The sequence below is a fragment of the Triplophysa dalaica genome, chromosome 9, assembly GCF_015846415.1.
Source record: "Triplophysa dalaica isolate WHDGS20190420 chromosome 9, ASM1584641v1, whole genome shotgun sequence".
NCBI lineage: Eukaryota > Metazoa > Chordata > Actinopteri > Cypriniformes > Nemacheilidae > Triplophysa > Triplophysa dalaica.
In genome coordinates this window covers 12,951,946-12,966,839 of record NC_079550.1, presented here as the reverse complement: position 1 = coordinate 12,966,839, position 14,894 = coordinate 12,951,946, and the positions used below count along the sequence as shown (strand labels likewise).

The 14,894-nt window shown below is 37.7% G+C and overlaps 2 protein-coding genes and 1 non-coding gene across 4 annotated transcripts in view; 2 read left to right on the top strand and 1 right to left on the bottom strand.

Moving 5' to 3' along the window:
- Positions 1 to 3,948: 3,948 nt before the first annotated feature.
- Positions 3,949 to 4,030, top strand: trnas-aga (transfer RNA serine (anticodon AGA)). Its single transcript has one exon. It is a non-coding gene; the product is annotated as a tRNA-Ser (tRNA).
- A 660-nt stretch (positions 4,031 to 4,690) lies between these two features.
- rnf26 (ring finger protein 26) lies at positions 4,691 to 8,043 on the bottom strand. Its single transcript, XM_056757741.1, has one exon. It carries the CDS (start codon positions 7,440 to 7,442, stop codon positions 6,129 to 6,131), a length of 1,314 nt encoding a protein of 437 aa, XP_056613719.1. The 5' UTR covers positions 7,443 to 8,043; the 3' UTR covers positions 4,691 to 6,128.
- A 3,457-nt stretch (positions 8,044 to 11,500) lies between these two features.
- Positions 11,501 to 14,894, top strand: part of mcamb (melanoma cell adhesion molecule b) — a 28,224-nt gene continuing 24,830 nt past the window's right edge. For both annotated transcript variants that reach the window (XM_056757540.1, XM_056757539.1), the window contains exon 1: positions 11,501 to 11,653. In XM_056757540.1, the coding sequence (XP_056613518.1) occupies positions 11,596 to 11,653 (58 nt within the window). In that variant the 5' untranslated portion in view covers positions 11,501 to 11,595. The remainder of the gene's footprint in view (positions 11,654 to 14,894) is intronic.

Here is a 14,894-nt window from a genome sequence, read left to right as displayed (position 1 = left end):
ATGTGTTTTGCTTAAGTGCTTTTTCTTTAATTGCTGATGTGACATTTTTACACCACAGACTGAACAAAATTAAGCCTTGCTTGGTAATTGGTTCCCCTGAATTGGTGTTATCTAATTGTGTACTTAAATTTAACAGCTGGCAGCTATTCAACCTAATCCATTACATACTTTTCTATCGCAATGATCTGACATTATCATGTTGAATTTGTTCTGACACAGCTTAACTCTGAGTTCTTGTCATATTTTACTACCATTTTCTAAACTATAGCGAATAAACTGTGAAAATGTGAGAAGTGTTGAAGGTGAATGAATACTTTTGTGGTTTGACTGTACATACAAGGATAGAGAATGATAGCATGGTAATTGAATGCTACCCTAAGGTACTGAAAAGAATACCTAGGACCTGACAGAGTATAATGTCTAATTCACTAAACACAAGAATCGTTTTTAAATATTTTGGGTCCATAACTATTTAAAAAAAAAGTATATAATAAAATAACATTATGCAAACTCTTTATGATCCCTTCAATTGTATGTTCGTTTAATAATACAACAGATGTTAGAATTTCAAATAATGTGTAATTTTGATGTTTTTATTACGCACATTAAATCTACGATCTATCATGTTTTAGATGTGAGCTTCATTATAACACCAGCAGGGGGCGTCTCTGTATCTTTTAACCCTGACTGCCAGTGGAACGTACAGTGCACAGAAACTCAAAGGTTAGTGATTGAAACGCTGCTGCCGTATATAGGTGGCGTATAATTGATTTCTGACAAAAAAAGAGCAAAGGGTTTATTCAAACCAAAGGTAAATAATTGATATTTCATTTAAATAACTTGTAAGAAGGAACTCGTTCCGCCTCTAGGTTAATATAACGTCAAATGTTTTCGTTAACTAACGTTAATACCAATATTTGTGAACTTTGCTCTAACAACAGGAGGGGGCGCCGTTTTATCACCAAAACAAAGAATAATTACGTGTAGGAAAAACGTATTAAAATAATGATCTACTTAAAAAGCATATATTATTATATTAATAATACAATGAAATATGTGAGGATAGGTTTATTTCATCACTTTTTTTATGCTAATGCACGTTGTAGGCTATCATGACGCTGTAAAGTTTGACAATTAGGTTGTGTGTGATTTTACATACAGTAATAGTTATTACGCGAATATGAACAATATATTTCTTTACCAAATTGCATGATAGTAGAGTCTTAAACTTCGAATAGGGCTTCTCTAACGCCACCCCAGATAAACACATTCAGTCTGCTTCAACTTCGCGCTGCACATGATCTCGCGATAAACGTTAAAAACGTGATGTTGTTACTGAATTTTATTCGACAAAAGTTGAGGTGACAAAAATTCTTGTTACAAAATAATTGGTAAAGATCTTTTTAACTAGTTAGAAAATTAAAAACTGTTAATTTGAATGAACAAATTATTTGTTATGCTTTTATGTTAACCCTGACTGCAAGGGGCAGTACAGTTCGCAGAACTCAAAAGTTAGTGATTTAAACTCTGCTGCATGATTTAAATTTGTGTTTTCATAGGTGTTATTGATTTCTCACCCAAAAACTGTTAAAACAATGCAAATTCTTTAATAGAGCTATAGATTATATAAGAGCTCACACAGCTGTAAGCCAGCCAGTAATTTGAAGGGTAAACAATTTATTTCAAAGTTTGCATTCATTAAGTACCTTGCACTGCCTTTCTCTGTGTCTAGGTCTAGGTTATGAATTGTTAAAGGTGCTGTTCCCCGTAATGCCAATTTTCAAACTTTAGTTAGTGTGTAATGTTGCTGTTAGAGCATAAATAATATATGCAAAATAATAAAGCGCAAAGTACAATGCCAAGCGAGATATTGTCTTAAACAGAATTCGCTTTTCAAGGACAACATAGAACAGCTGGAATCAGACTACAGTCCTTTACTTCCCAGGTAAATGATGTCACTTTTTTGAGTTTTTGAATTACCTCCGCCTAAAGGAATATGCCAAAAAAGGCAGAGGACACTTTCCCTAGAGAAGTGGAAGTGCTGCTGGAGATGTGTTTGGTTATCATAGATTATCATTTAACTGAACTTAATTACTTTAACTTTCATCACAGGCCTACAGCTGGTAATAAGTATTCAGCTTCACACATTCTATGATAACCAACGGTCAAATAACAGCTTCCATGACTTTAATATCGGCTGTGAAAGCTGTTCTGTGTAATACACTGATATTGTGTGTGCGCTTACCTCTAAAACACTTCTATGAAACGTCCTTTAAAGTCCTGCTTGCAAATGTCTCCTGGTCAATCTGTTTGTTTTGTTATCCAATTTAGGTCCAATATAAAAAGGCAAAACTAACGCTTCTGTTATTAGCATTAAAGTCCCAGTGAAATTAAAAATGACAATTCTTATTTTAATATTGCCGCGTTTATAGTAAATAGCTTATCAATGTGGGTTATTTTCTTTTTAAAATTCATGTACCCTCATAATCTTCAGTGAAAATCTGAAAATGCACTTCCGCTCTGAAATAACTATACATCTCAAATGATGTAAATAAGACGGCTTGGCCGGAGCAGAGCCATTGCGAGAGAGTTCTGCCAACGGAAGTCCAAAACGCTGGAGCGTCACGTGATTCATTGAGCGTTCAGATAGTTCCAGGAAAAGTTATGATTTCTCTTTAAATGCTTAATTTCTTTCATTTTTATTATTCATTAAATGGCTTTCGTCTCTAAATTGGTTAGAAGTTTACCTCAGTTGGTTCCGTTGGCAGAATTCTCTCTCAATGGCTCTGCCTTTTCTATAGCTACCTAATGAAAGAGACCTGTCGTTTCCATAACAACATGCGAAGAACGTGATAGGTCAAGAAGGCTCAAGTTTGAAAAAATAAAATGGCGAACTAAAGGCCCGTTGGAGCATAGTTTTGTATAGGACTTCATGTAAATTTAGTTTTCACTTTCAACTTCTGTTCGCATTTCCCGCTCTCTGATTATAATTCAAATAGACTTCCATTACGCTGCCTATCTGTTTCTCTGGGCTGCCTTCGCTATTTGTAACCAAACACGGCCATGCGACTTTGTCGATTTATTCTTGACAAAAAAGAAGTCAAGTTTGAACGCGGCCTAACAGTAGCGGGCCCTATTTTATAATCACAACGAACAATAAATACATTTAATAATAACAACAGGAAAAACTAATTCAAATAAATATCTGTTAAAAAATACGAATAGCAATAAAAATAACATTTCTGACCCCAAATTACCATTTAACATTACGTTTACTCTACAGTTTTAATCTTTTAAACTTTGTGGAATTACAGCACGAATAATGGAAGTCCCCAGTACAGAGTGGACAACATTGTTATCTGTGTGGGTGTGAGTATCTGGTGTTTTTTCCTTATTCTTATTGACCCAGGAGCAGGAATGTTACTTTTGACCCAGAGGCGGGACTTCCCATTAGTAAAGTAAACTTCACCATGTCCGCATATATTGTTAAGTGGGCCCAGGGCCAGATATTTTTACATAAACTCTGTGAATATAGTGACCCCATGAATTTAAGGCGTGTCTTGCTGCTGCTGTATAACATTAGTTCCAGGGATTTTCCACTAGATTAAGAGTTGTCCGACGTATGATGGCCAATACACCAAATATGAATAAGTACAAGCATCGCAATATTAATTTGCCGAGGTTTATTCAATTATTTGATCAATTACGTTACTGAAGAGTAAGTTAAAGGTTTCTCAACTTGTTTATGCCGCAGTGCTTAAAATAAACAGATATACTAAATACTGTAAAATATACACCATGTACGATATGTTAAAGGATTCAGATCATTTTAATGCAAACTATCGACAAAAACAGAAGACTAATAATATTTGCAGGGATTCTGTATAACATGATCTGTATTAGTCAAAGGACGGATTCTGTGGACTAAACTCAGTATGTTGTCAGGAAGTAGTCGTGGCCGAGTGGTTAAGGCGATGGACTAGAAATCCATTGGGGTCTCCCCGCGCAGGTTCGAATCCTGCCGACTACGAATCATTTAGTTTTTGTTTTTTACGCATCACGGCCGCGCATTTGTGTCGTGAATTTGTTTTCTATTATTCTTGATGAAAAAGATTTAGTCTCGGAAATTATGTAATTAAATCATTATATGTTAATCCACGTAAAATCATTGGTAATACCTTCCTGTAATCTGATACGAATAACGCGGCATGTGTATCACGTGATTTTGTCTTGTAAACTAAAATCACTCCAGGTATAATTTAAAAGAGATGGAGACGTAATGCTTAGCTAAAAATGACAGTACTTTTTTTAAAAACTTTATTTGTTTTGTGTCACAAATCCTTAATCAGATTTTATAATTTAAAGCCGGTGGGTGCTTTTTCAAACAATTTTAATTGACATACATAACCTGTGGCAGTGTTTCACGTTATGGATTCTACTGCCGTGATGGTCTATGAGAAAGTCTAAATCCTGTACTTAATAACTGAAGGAAGTGGGTTTAATTACACTCTTCAGTTCATAATGTCACAACACCCACAATTTAACTGTCTTGCTGATCTCATTTTAGAGGGTTTCATGAGTGGGATGAGCAATTTATCACAATCACATACTGACTGTTGTAAATTGTATTTCAAATCCAGTGAAAAACAGATCCTTAAGCTTTGTGATGGGCTAAAAACAAGGCAAAATCAACAGCAGTCAAATACTGTTTATTGTTTGTCAATGAAAATAGCTTTGCTATTATTCAGCTGAAGAGACAGACATCATCTGTACCTACAAACACTGTGACTGGAGACCTTCCTATAAAATACATGTCCGTAGTACAAGAATACTAATAAGTCTGGGCTTAATATACATAATGAAAACCATCATAAAACAAACAGACAGTATAACCAACCATGGGTTGGCACATCTTAACCAATACCATTACTCACACTGACAAAGATGATCAGGAACTTTATCCAGTCTTGTACAAAAAATATTCTTCACTTCTTTTGAAAGGACAGTATTGTGAAAAGAGTATTAGAACGAATGGGATCTGCAAATGTTTTTTCTCTTTTAAATGTACCTGATTGTTTTACGCATTTTGTGCCTTTCTGAATACAATTGTGGATCAAAGCTATTGTGATAAAACAGACTGGAGTATCAGACAAGACCAAATAAGATGAACGACCAAAGCTTTACCTTGTGTCTCTAATGCACAGATAACAAACAAGATTTTTCCAAATTAGTGAGTTGTAACAACACTCACTGAACTAAGCCGAGCTAAAAGCCTTTCTGACACTGTGTTCTTTACCAAACAGCACTCATGTGGGAATCAGCCAGGATAAGAATTGAATTACCATCCCTTGAAAGAAAAAAATGAACAGAATTTCTATTTCAAACTGTGCTGATCAATACCATTTCAGCAGTTAAGAGAGCCATTAAAAAACCTAAATGCTGTTCAATAATAAATGACAAAAAGAGCACAAATTGCTAACACATTACCAGATTGTACAATGGCGTCTGAGGATGTTGTAGCAGGACTCATACAGTCACAATAAGTGTACAAAACAGTTTTAGTGGAATGATTACAAGGAAGGAAAAGCAAAATGCACATACAATTCTCAGAAATTATAACCAATCAGTATGTTGTTTCCATTAAACCTTTGTACAGTTAGGAAAGATTGAAGCATACAATTCATTTTGTAAGGATTATTTAAGGATTGTACATTTCTATCTATTGTAGCATACAAATGTTCTCCCAAACCGAAAGTATGCACAGCATTTCAGACCATATTGCACAAAAACTTTCACAACTATACCAGCGTTTGTTTAATACAAACCTTACATTCATGTAATATGCACAGCATTTCAGACCATATGACAAAAATAGTGTTGATACAAAAGCGGATTATGAGAAATGACAGCGAGTATAAAAACATAAACCACTGTCAAAGTTGTCAGCCTCAACATCACAATCATATCTGAATCTATAAAAGCATATTTAATCTATACACAATCAATAGTAGAGATAAGTCATTAGTGGAATGAAGAAAAAAAATAGATTTTGACAGAAAAAAACTTCTCCATCAAGAGCAGTGCTGCTCAAAAAACCTGAGACAAAAACAGACTAGTAAACAAGTCCATCAGATATACACGTCCATGGTCTGTAGTATCATGTGGCGACAAAGAGGGCAGTTGTGTTGGTAGATGGGTTGGGTCAGCAAAATGTTGGTGCAGACTCTACACAAGCACAAGTGACGACAAGGTAGCAGCACAACAGTCTTAGTGCTGTCCTGACAAATAACACATTTCTTCCTCTCCTCCTGCTCCTGTAAAAGCGTCAGTAGGTTTTCAGTCGGAGGGCCTTTGCAACTCTCCTCAGAGAGACAATTCCGCAGGGGCCTGTGAGTACTGGAACTGGGGAGAGGAAGGTCGAGAGGTTCATCCACTTGCTGGACATCTTGGGGTGCATCCTCCGCCGCCTGGTCTCCCCCAGCTTGAGGTTCTCGCTGCTCTTGGTGAGGCTCTGGTTGTCCACCCTCCCTGTCCACAGCCATGCCAGCTTCTCTTCGTGCAGCCACCCCCCAGAGGCTTATCCGACTGCGATGCCAGGCAAGTCGCCGCCACACGTTCCTCTCAAGCACTCTGAGACGGTGCACTGTCCAACGGAGTCGCTGAAGGATGGGTACTGTGTTAATGTAATTGACAACATGCAAAGCTCCTTGTCGAGCGAGTAAAGGATTCAGGTAGACAGTGGCGCTCGCAATGATGACCAGGGTGAGCAACAGCCCGTAAGAGTTGAGCAGAAACACGCTGACAAAGACATGGCACACGGACCCCAGGAACTCCATGGCCAGTCTGCATGGTGTCCACAAAAGGATGGAGGTGCCCACAAGAGTACTGTACAGAAAAGTAAGCACAGTCAATGTCAACTCAACAGCTTTCTGCAAAGGGCAGGATACAGCTTCCACCATGCTGACCAGCACAGCATATAAATTTTGTGTTCCAATGAGAAGGAGGTTGATGATTGTGTTGATGAAGTACAGCAACAGGCTGAACACGATGCCACAACCCTCCCAGGCCTGCCGTAGCAAGCCATGTCCCGACAGAAGTCCACGATGGAGAAGCTCTTTGGTCCTAAACAATAAATGCGAAGACAGGTATCCGACCATCTTGAAGCTTTCCAGTGCACCTCCGATTAACTGCGACCAGCCTCCAACCATGTTGTGTGTCACAACAGTCACCCCGTCCCTCATTGTGATTATGCAAAATAGAGTGATATTCCAGCACTCCAACACAGAATTTGTGAGTAGCATGGGTAAACTATTGACAAAAGAGATCACTGCCACCAACAGCTGAATTATTGAGCTGACAATCACAAAGTTTAAATCCAGAAGGAGGCCAATGATATCCGTGCATTTCCCAATTGTACTAAAAACAAAGTGCAACAGACCCATAATAAGGATTCCCTCTTGTGCAATGTTCTCGGTATCACCTTAGTTGACTGAATTTGAATATATGATTTGTGGTTTTAATGTTGCTCTCCCACTACAAAACAAAAACGATAACATGTTTTGTAGTTACCGATCTGAAACAAACAGGATTGCTAGCATAGCTAGCTAACATCAACCCCATTCGCATCACAAGTAACGTTAACGTGACGTCTTAGAAAACCGCTGAAAATGTCCCGTCGAGTCGTATTATAGCTGAGCTTTCGCTGAGAAAAGCACTCCTTATGGTGTCGAAAGACAAAATAGATTTCAAACACGGTTAGCATAGCAGAGTAGCTCCTCACACATGGCCATGAACTGTTCAGCGGATGTTTACGTTTGAAAACAGAAAGCGTGCATGTTCACTTATTGCTAATGTTTAAAGTCCAAGAACAGCGCTGTAGCCATTCATTCTTTGTATATTGTGTTAGCCGAGCTGTCACGTTGTTTGCTGAAGCTCCAAGGCAAAGAAAAAATGTTTCTTGCGGTTATTATTTGAATAAAATGCCGTGCTTCTCTCTAGCTGTTTTAGTCCGTTGCTTCCGCCTCACAACAAAACACAAAAATGTTTGAAGCGCATCAACACGCCACTCAGACTGCGCAGAAACACGATTTTGAAGATTGTCATGCAATATTTAGTGTTATCAGTTTCTGTTGTTCTTTCTTTCTTTATTGTACACACATTTTCTTCGTTTCTCTGGTAAACATTGTGAGGGATTTAACCTCCGCTTGAGGCCAAGTACACATTCTCGGCTAAGGTCTCTTGGGAAAACAAACAAACTATGCTGATCTGAGCCCCCATTTGAAAATAACAAAGCCTTGGAGGATTCTTTTCTTTTGACAGATTTCCTTCGGGAGAATAAAGCAAAATACGGCTGCTGTTTTTGCACTTCAACTGGTCACTTCCAGACTATTAAACTGACGAGTCCATAACCTTAAGTGTTTTTTAAGTTCCTTGCAACCTTGAGCAATAAGGGAAATGCGTATCTCTGCTCACATTTTCCCCAAATTGCAACAAAAGGTCAATTTGTCAGTTACTGCTACACTGTTAATTTTTTACATCTGCCCATTTCTTAAGAAAACATATTTTCCCTCTCAAATATGATGATACTTGTAGGTGATAGGACAAACCGTTTACGTTAACGTCCACACAGCATATTTTTATTGTTAGGTTGATTCTTTATTCTCAGATTTAGTTATTTATTTATTGCTTGTTTGACTTTCTTTATCTAAAAAATGAATCATATAACAGCCTCATGTTGTTACAAACATGTGTTTTATCTGTGTATCACAAAATGAAGAAGCGTGCCATTTGAATATGTGCATATCACATCAAAGGAATGAGCTATGGGGAATAACTTTTTCAAAGAATAACAACTCAAAATGTTTGTGATTAACACATTTTTGTAACTTTGGTCACTTTCATCTTATGAAAAAGAGCAGCAAGGACATCCTGCCTAATGTCTCCTTTTAGGGTCTACAAGGATATAAAATGCTCCTGAAACTAACAGCTTTGTTTATCCAAAAATGAGATCAAATGAAACCTGGCTCAGCAAATGATTACAGAATTTACATTTTTGGGTAAACTACTTTTTAACTTGCATCTGGTATCTGTTGACTCAGAAATTTCGCCAAAGAAATATAGAAGAACTATTAATAGTTATTCAGAAACAGACTTGATTCAGTGATGTTTCTATGGGAAAACTCAAACTCTAAACTGTAGAAACCACTGGTGTGCAGTCTGGTCACAACCTATGGCCCCACATACCACAGCAACCCACAGACTCCATCCAACTTCAACGCTGTTCTTACTAAGAATGATAAAAGGAAGGATTGATGGGGTAGAGAAAATATTGATACATTGACGTTGCCAGTCCCATGGATTCTTAGATTGTTAAAATTAGTTTTCCTATGTGATCCTTCCCTATCAACTTCATGCCCAAAAGATAGAAATTAAGAAATTAACCTTAGTGGTAAAACAGTGAATCTCAGCCAAATGTAGCTTATTCAAGCCACAGGAATCAGCAAATTTCATGAAGATTCAACAAGATTCATATTCATGGATTCTTGTGTTTACCAAAAGTTCCCAAAAGACCAGGACAAACACTAAGTTATTTATATCTTCACATCAGCATAGCAACAGCCTTATGCCACGATGAAGAGCATTGATGTCAGTGGCTTTCTGAAACAATCCCTGTTTTTGTGAAGAATTTGTATGCACATACTGTGGGACCCTAAATATCGTTGCCCTTGAGCCCCTTCACCCTTCTGACGTTTACAGCCACCACCCCTGTGTTCCACAGACAATAGTCCCTCTCATTCAAGCTGACGACTCCAAAAAACTTTCCCCAGGGTCCAGCATGGAAAGAATGACTTTTTCCTATTTCCTTCCTCCTAACTGTCATGGAGGCTAAGGCAGGGTTCTTTCCGCCACTTGAAGAATCCAATTCGTGGTTGACGATTTATCATTATCAGTAGAGACACTGCGTGATGTCTGAAGTGGCCAAGAGCTGCAAACAGCAAATATTTGAAGTTAAGGCATTGTTAGACGTGATTGTAAGATGAAACACAATAAAATACAACAGGAAGACCAACAATTGTATAGAATCAAACATTATACTCGCAACAGTTAGTTTTAGAAATGGGATTAGAACGTTAAACCTTCGGATACCTGGAAGCATACCCAAAACTTGAAGTATTGTGAATTATGTCAGTAAGTGAAGAGTGTTTTTTCCTTCTAGTGTTATTTGTAGAATATGAACGTGAGGACAACAGGAATTGCACTTCAAAATGTCTTCACATACAATAGGGTTTAAGTCATGTGACTTACAGACAGGGGCGGACTGGCCATCTGGCGTACCAGGTGTATTCCCGGTGGGCCGCTAACGCGCTGGGCCGTTACAGACTCATAGGCCACATTACCCAGACGGGTGTTTTATAAAATGCTGTATGCAAGCAATCCACCCGGATCAACAGGCTTAGTACCATGCGAGAGCAAAACTGAAGTATATGATTATTTGTTTTAAAAATGCTTATTCCGAAATAACTTTAAAATGCCCAAAATGTTTTGTCAAATGTTTGAGAAGTAAACCTTTGCTATCTAACACAGCAACATTTACATTCAGAAATACAGAAATTCTGTTCTAGTCTATTATAGGTACTGTAATGGACAGTAAAAGACACAGGAGTATACAATAAAGAATGTGTTTTATAAAAAAGATATAATTTTATCCTAACAAATTTGTTAACCTCCGTTATACAGAGAAACATCTCATTTAACATGCTGTATAATATGAGATCATCTGAATATGTAGTCACTAGAACATCGGCTCACTTGTGCTCTCCTCCAGGTGTGCAAACATTACCTGAGGCCTCCTGAACACAGCTGTCATCATATTCACAGACTACAGTCAATGACCCACCTACATATCACCCTGATTTGATCATATTAAGCACTGAAATTGAAACTGAGAATCTCAGGATTTGATTTAGTTGATCATGTAAAGAATTAAACCATGTCAAACGGATTCTAGACTTGATATTCTCACAGGAAATCTTCAGCCTATTTTCAAACACATATCCCTTAGTTTGTCTTGTGATTAGTTCTCAGTGGCAGTCAATTGCAAAGATGATCGTATTAGGAGCCAACTGAATCTGTTTTTCATCCACTGAGGCTGGACCTCTCAAATAAAGTAAATGTAGTAAGCCTACTAAAAGCCTCATTAGAAAGAACAATGGCATTTATAATGACCCTTGATAAATATAGAAAGCTCTGGCTGGAATGCATCAGGCTCCATGGCCCTGTTGCGTTCTCAAAATAAACATCGGTCAAGCACAGCTCCATATCTGATATATGATAATGAAAATCTTACTTCATGTTTAGTACTCTTAATACTACATGTATCATAGGATAAATGTAAATAAATTCGACTTTATTTGATCCATATAAGTGCATTAGTTTTGTAAGGCGTGTAGTAGGGCGCAGCCCACAAGGCCCCTCCTCCAGGTCTGTGCGCACTTTACGCGCGGTCTCTGTGAACATCTGCCCTCTCTGCTGCTCATCTATAGAGACTCTGTCGGTCTCGCACGCATCAGACGCAAGGCTCGAGCGCGGACGAACATGGATCCCCGTTACGTCGCTCTGCTGGTCGCTGGACTTCACCTCCTCACTTGTAAAAGTAAGTCGAAGGTTTCATCCAGCACGCCAATGTCAGGTATAAATAGCCACGAGGAAAGTTTATGGAGAGGTCTTGTTGTAATGAGTTTGATGCGCGTTTCTGCACTCATGAGGATGTTGTAACGCATATAATGCTTTTGCACTGTACAGGTTAACACAATTCATGGTCCATCTAAGGTATTAACAGTTAAAATGCTTTGTAATCGAATGCAATGAAATAACACTTTTTATGGAAAATTGTGTTTTAAATCGCACTTCAGAGCGTTATAGAATTATTTCAGACATTATATGCCTACCAGTAGCTCAGTGGTTAGAGCGTGGTGTTAGAAATGCCGAGGTCATGGGTTCCAGTCCAGGGATTGAAGAGGCTCTCATACCAATGTATAGTATAATGCAAAATAAATTGCGTCTGCCAAATGCGTTAAAGCTTATTAATTGATTGTGCAGCAGTCAGGATCTGAAAGGTATACGATCGGATTAAGCAGCATGTTACTTTACAAACACCCCATATGCAAAAATAAACCCACTTTTTTGAAGTTCACAAATTTATTATTTTTGGTGTGAATATGTAAGGTTTCCGAAATAACCTGTCTGTCCATATTAGATAGACTTATCTCCTTAACTGGAGGCGCTTTCTAAGTCAAAAGAGAAAGAGCTCTGAGTCATTCTCTTCACAGACCTCGAGACTATAGTTAGATCATAATTTTAAGTATCACAAGATAATCTGTAATTAGTCACTGGATTGTTACTTGAAACACTGCTTTGAATGTATGTTGCAGTGCCATACATTTTCTGTAGAGATTGAAGTGAGGGTGTACTTGAAAGGATACAGTACATCCTCACAAATGGCATTTTCTTTGTTTCCAAGCATCTGCTGAATGAAGTATGAGTTCATAGTGTGACATTCTTCCTTTTATCTCCCCATCTGGGGAAAACTTCCTCACGCTTTCTTCGTTTTTCTTATTCTTTATCTTAATCACGTCCTCTTCAGTTGACACCCATTCTTATTTTCCTTATTGTACTGATCTCCTGTTATAGTCTGGTGCTTTCCTCCTTCTCCAGAGTAGCTGGTATCCTGTCCTACACATTGTCGTGTATCTCTGGTTCAGATCGTCGGGTTCACATCCTTCTGTTGTTTTCGATACGGTCTCATATTTATAGACACAAATGATGGCTTGTTTTGAGTTTAATAAATCAATTACCAAAGAAACTGATTTAGATAAAACGGGTCATTTATCCTTCGCTTTTCCGGAAGAAACAATCAAAGCCAATATAGGTAAGAAGATAAATAAATAAAATCTGTGTATCAGATTTTGTTTGTATTCATTTGCCCAGGACTGTCCCTGGTGTGTTTCTGGTTGTTCTGTGCACAGCACTTATTGTATTTACTCCATTTTAGTGGAATATAATATTAGGTCATCATAACCTATTATTGATTTCTATCTGGGAAGAGTAGCCCATAGTCAGAGCCATTGTAGAATAACAATTCCGGCTTGAACTGAGCCCAGTACAAAACAGACAAAATATATATTAAACTGCTATTAAACTAAATTATAATCTCACTCTCTACTTTTTATTGCTTGCTCAGATTTTTGCCTCTCCTTTGGGGGGCACATTTCCAAGTTCCATGTTTACATGTGAACTTTTTCTGGTAGTATGGTGTGGTGCCATGTAGTGCTTTTTAAGTCTTGTGCAGCTGTACATAGTGTAGACATAGATTTTGACTGGCTGCAACGTGGCATGTGTGAATTTATACAAATTATACAAAGCTTCTGTGAGTGGAGCTGTTTTTATGTGCAGGGTATAAAGAGATGCTTCCCTCATTGGGTCATAAAGAGACTTGGATCTTTACAATTTACCAGATGAATAAACAATGTACCTTTCTTGACGCCATGTAATTTAGGATTAAAGGTTATACTCTTTGTCTGGACTCTCAAAGATGAGGTTTATGTGCATTTACTCTTACGAAATAATGTAGAACAGATATGCTCTTAATTGTCCAAAGGAAGTAAGGAAGTCCACTTGGAAGGGCTACTGTTGAAATATGTCAGATTTCAAAAAGTCTATTCCTTATGAAATGTTTATGTAACTCTGTTAGTTTGTTCCAATCCATTTATGTTAGATCTCAGCACTATTGAGATTAAAACTGTTGCCGGTCTGTGTGGGTTATAGGTTAGGGAAAAGACACTAGTGAATGTTGTGGAAATTAAAGAACGTTTTTTCATTCTCTACCATAATTTCTCTAATTTATTAACAGTTATGCTGACAGAAAGCTGCGTTCAAAGAATCTTACTTGAGGCAACAAGAATTTCTCACACATATTCACAGAAGATAAATGGATAATTCATCCCAAAAAAATATTTTTTACATCATTTTTTCCACTTGTTTCATCTTTTTTTTTCTGATGAACACAAATTAAGATGCTTTTAACCAAACAGTTCTTGGCCACCATTGACTACCATTGCTTTGTAATTTTCTTAGTTCTGTTGAGCAAAAAAGAAGATACTTTGAAGAATGTAGGACAGGAAACAGTTCTGGGCCACTTATGACTACCGTTACATTTTTCCTACTATGGTAGTCAGTGGTGGCCAAGAACTGTTTGGTAAACAACTCGAGGGTGAGTAGATGATGACAGAATTTTTTTGTTTTTGGGTGAACTATTCCTTTAATTGTTTTTACTTGTTTCGTGAGGAGGACAGTTGACTTTGTGTAACACCATAAAGATAATTTACCATATTATTTATTCATGCCACAATGCATTCTGGGAAATTATAGCTTTATTCTTTTTCTATTTCAGCGTTTGGGTTCCCATTTTTAGTTCACACAGTTGAATCTTGTGCCGTGACAAATCAGAAAAGAATTCCAACACATTGAAGCAGAGGTCACCTCTCACGTCACATGATAATTAGCGCATGCCTTGCGTTCTGTACCTCACATGCAGTGTGTATTATTATACAGTGCATATCCAGTGTTTATTGTTGACAAGATTCACACCGGTCTGAGCCCTTGACTTATTTGAGTGATAGATTGACCTTCTATTAGGATATAATCACTGTGCAGTGTGCACAACTCAGAGTCAAATCCCCTTTATCCAACTCTCTGTCTCTGCTCAGATCTAGAGCCTCTCCAGTGTGGCCTCCTGCCACTCCGTTTCCAGGAATCATTTGCACGCTTAGGGCCTTATGAATTGCTTTTCCGATATAAATCTATATCCAGACTCTGAATATCTGTCCTTATAACAG

Bases quoted from the DNA above. Each gene is read 5' to 3' on its own strand.
- rnf26 (XM_056757741.1), bottom strand. From the start codon at position 7,442: ATGGGTCTGTTGCACTTTGTTTTTAGTACAATTGGGAAATGCACGGAT.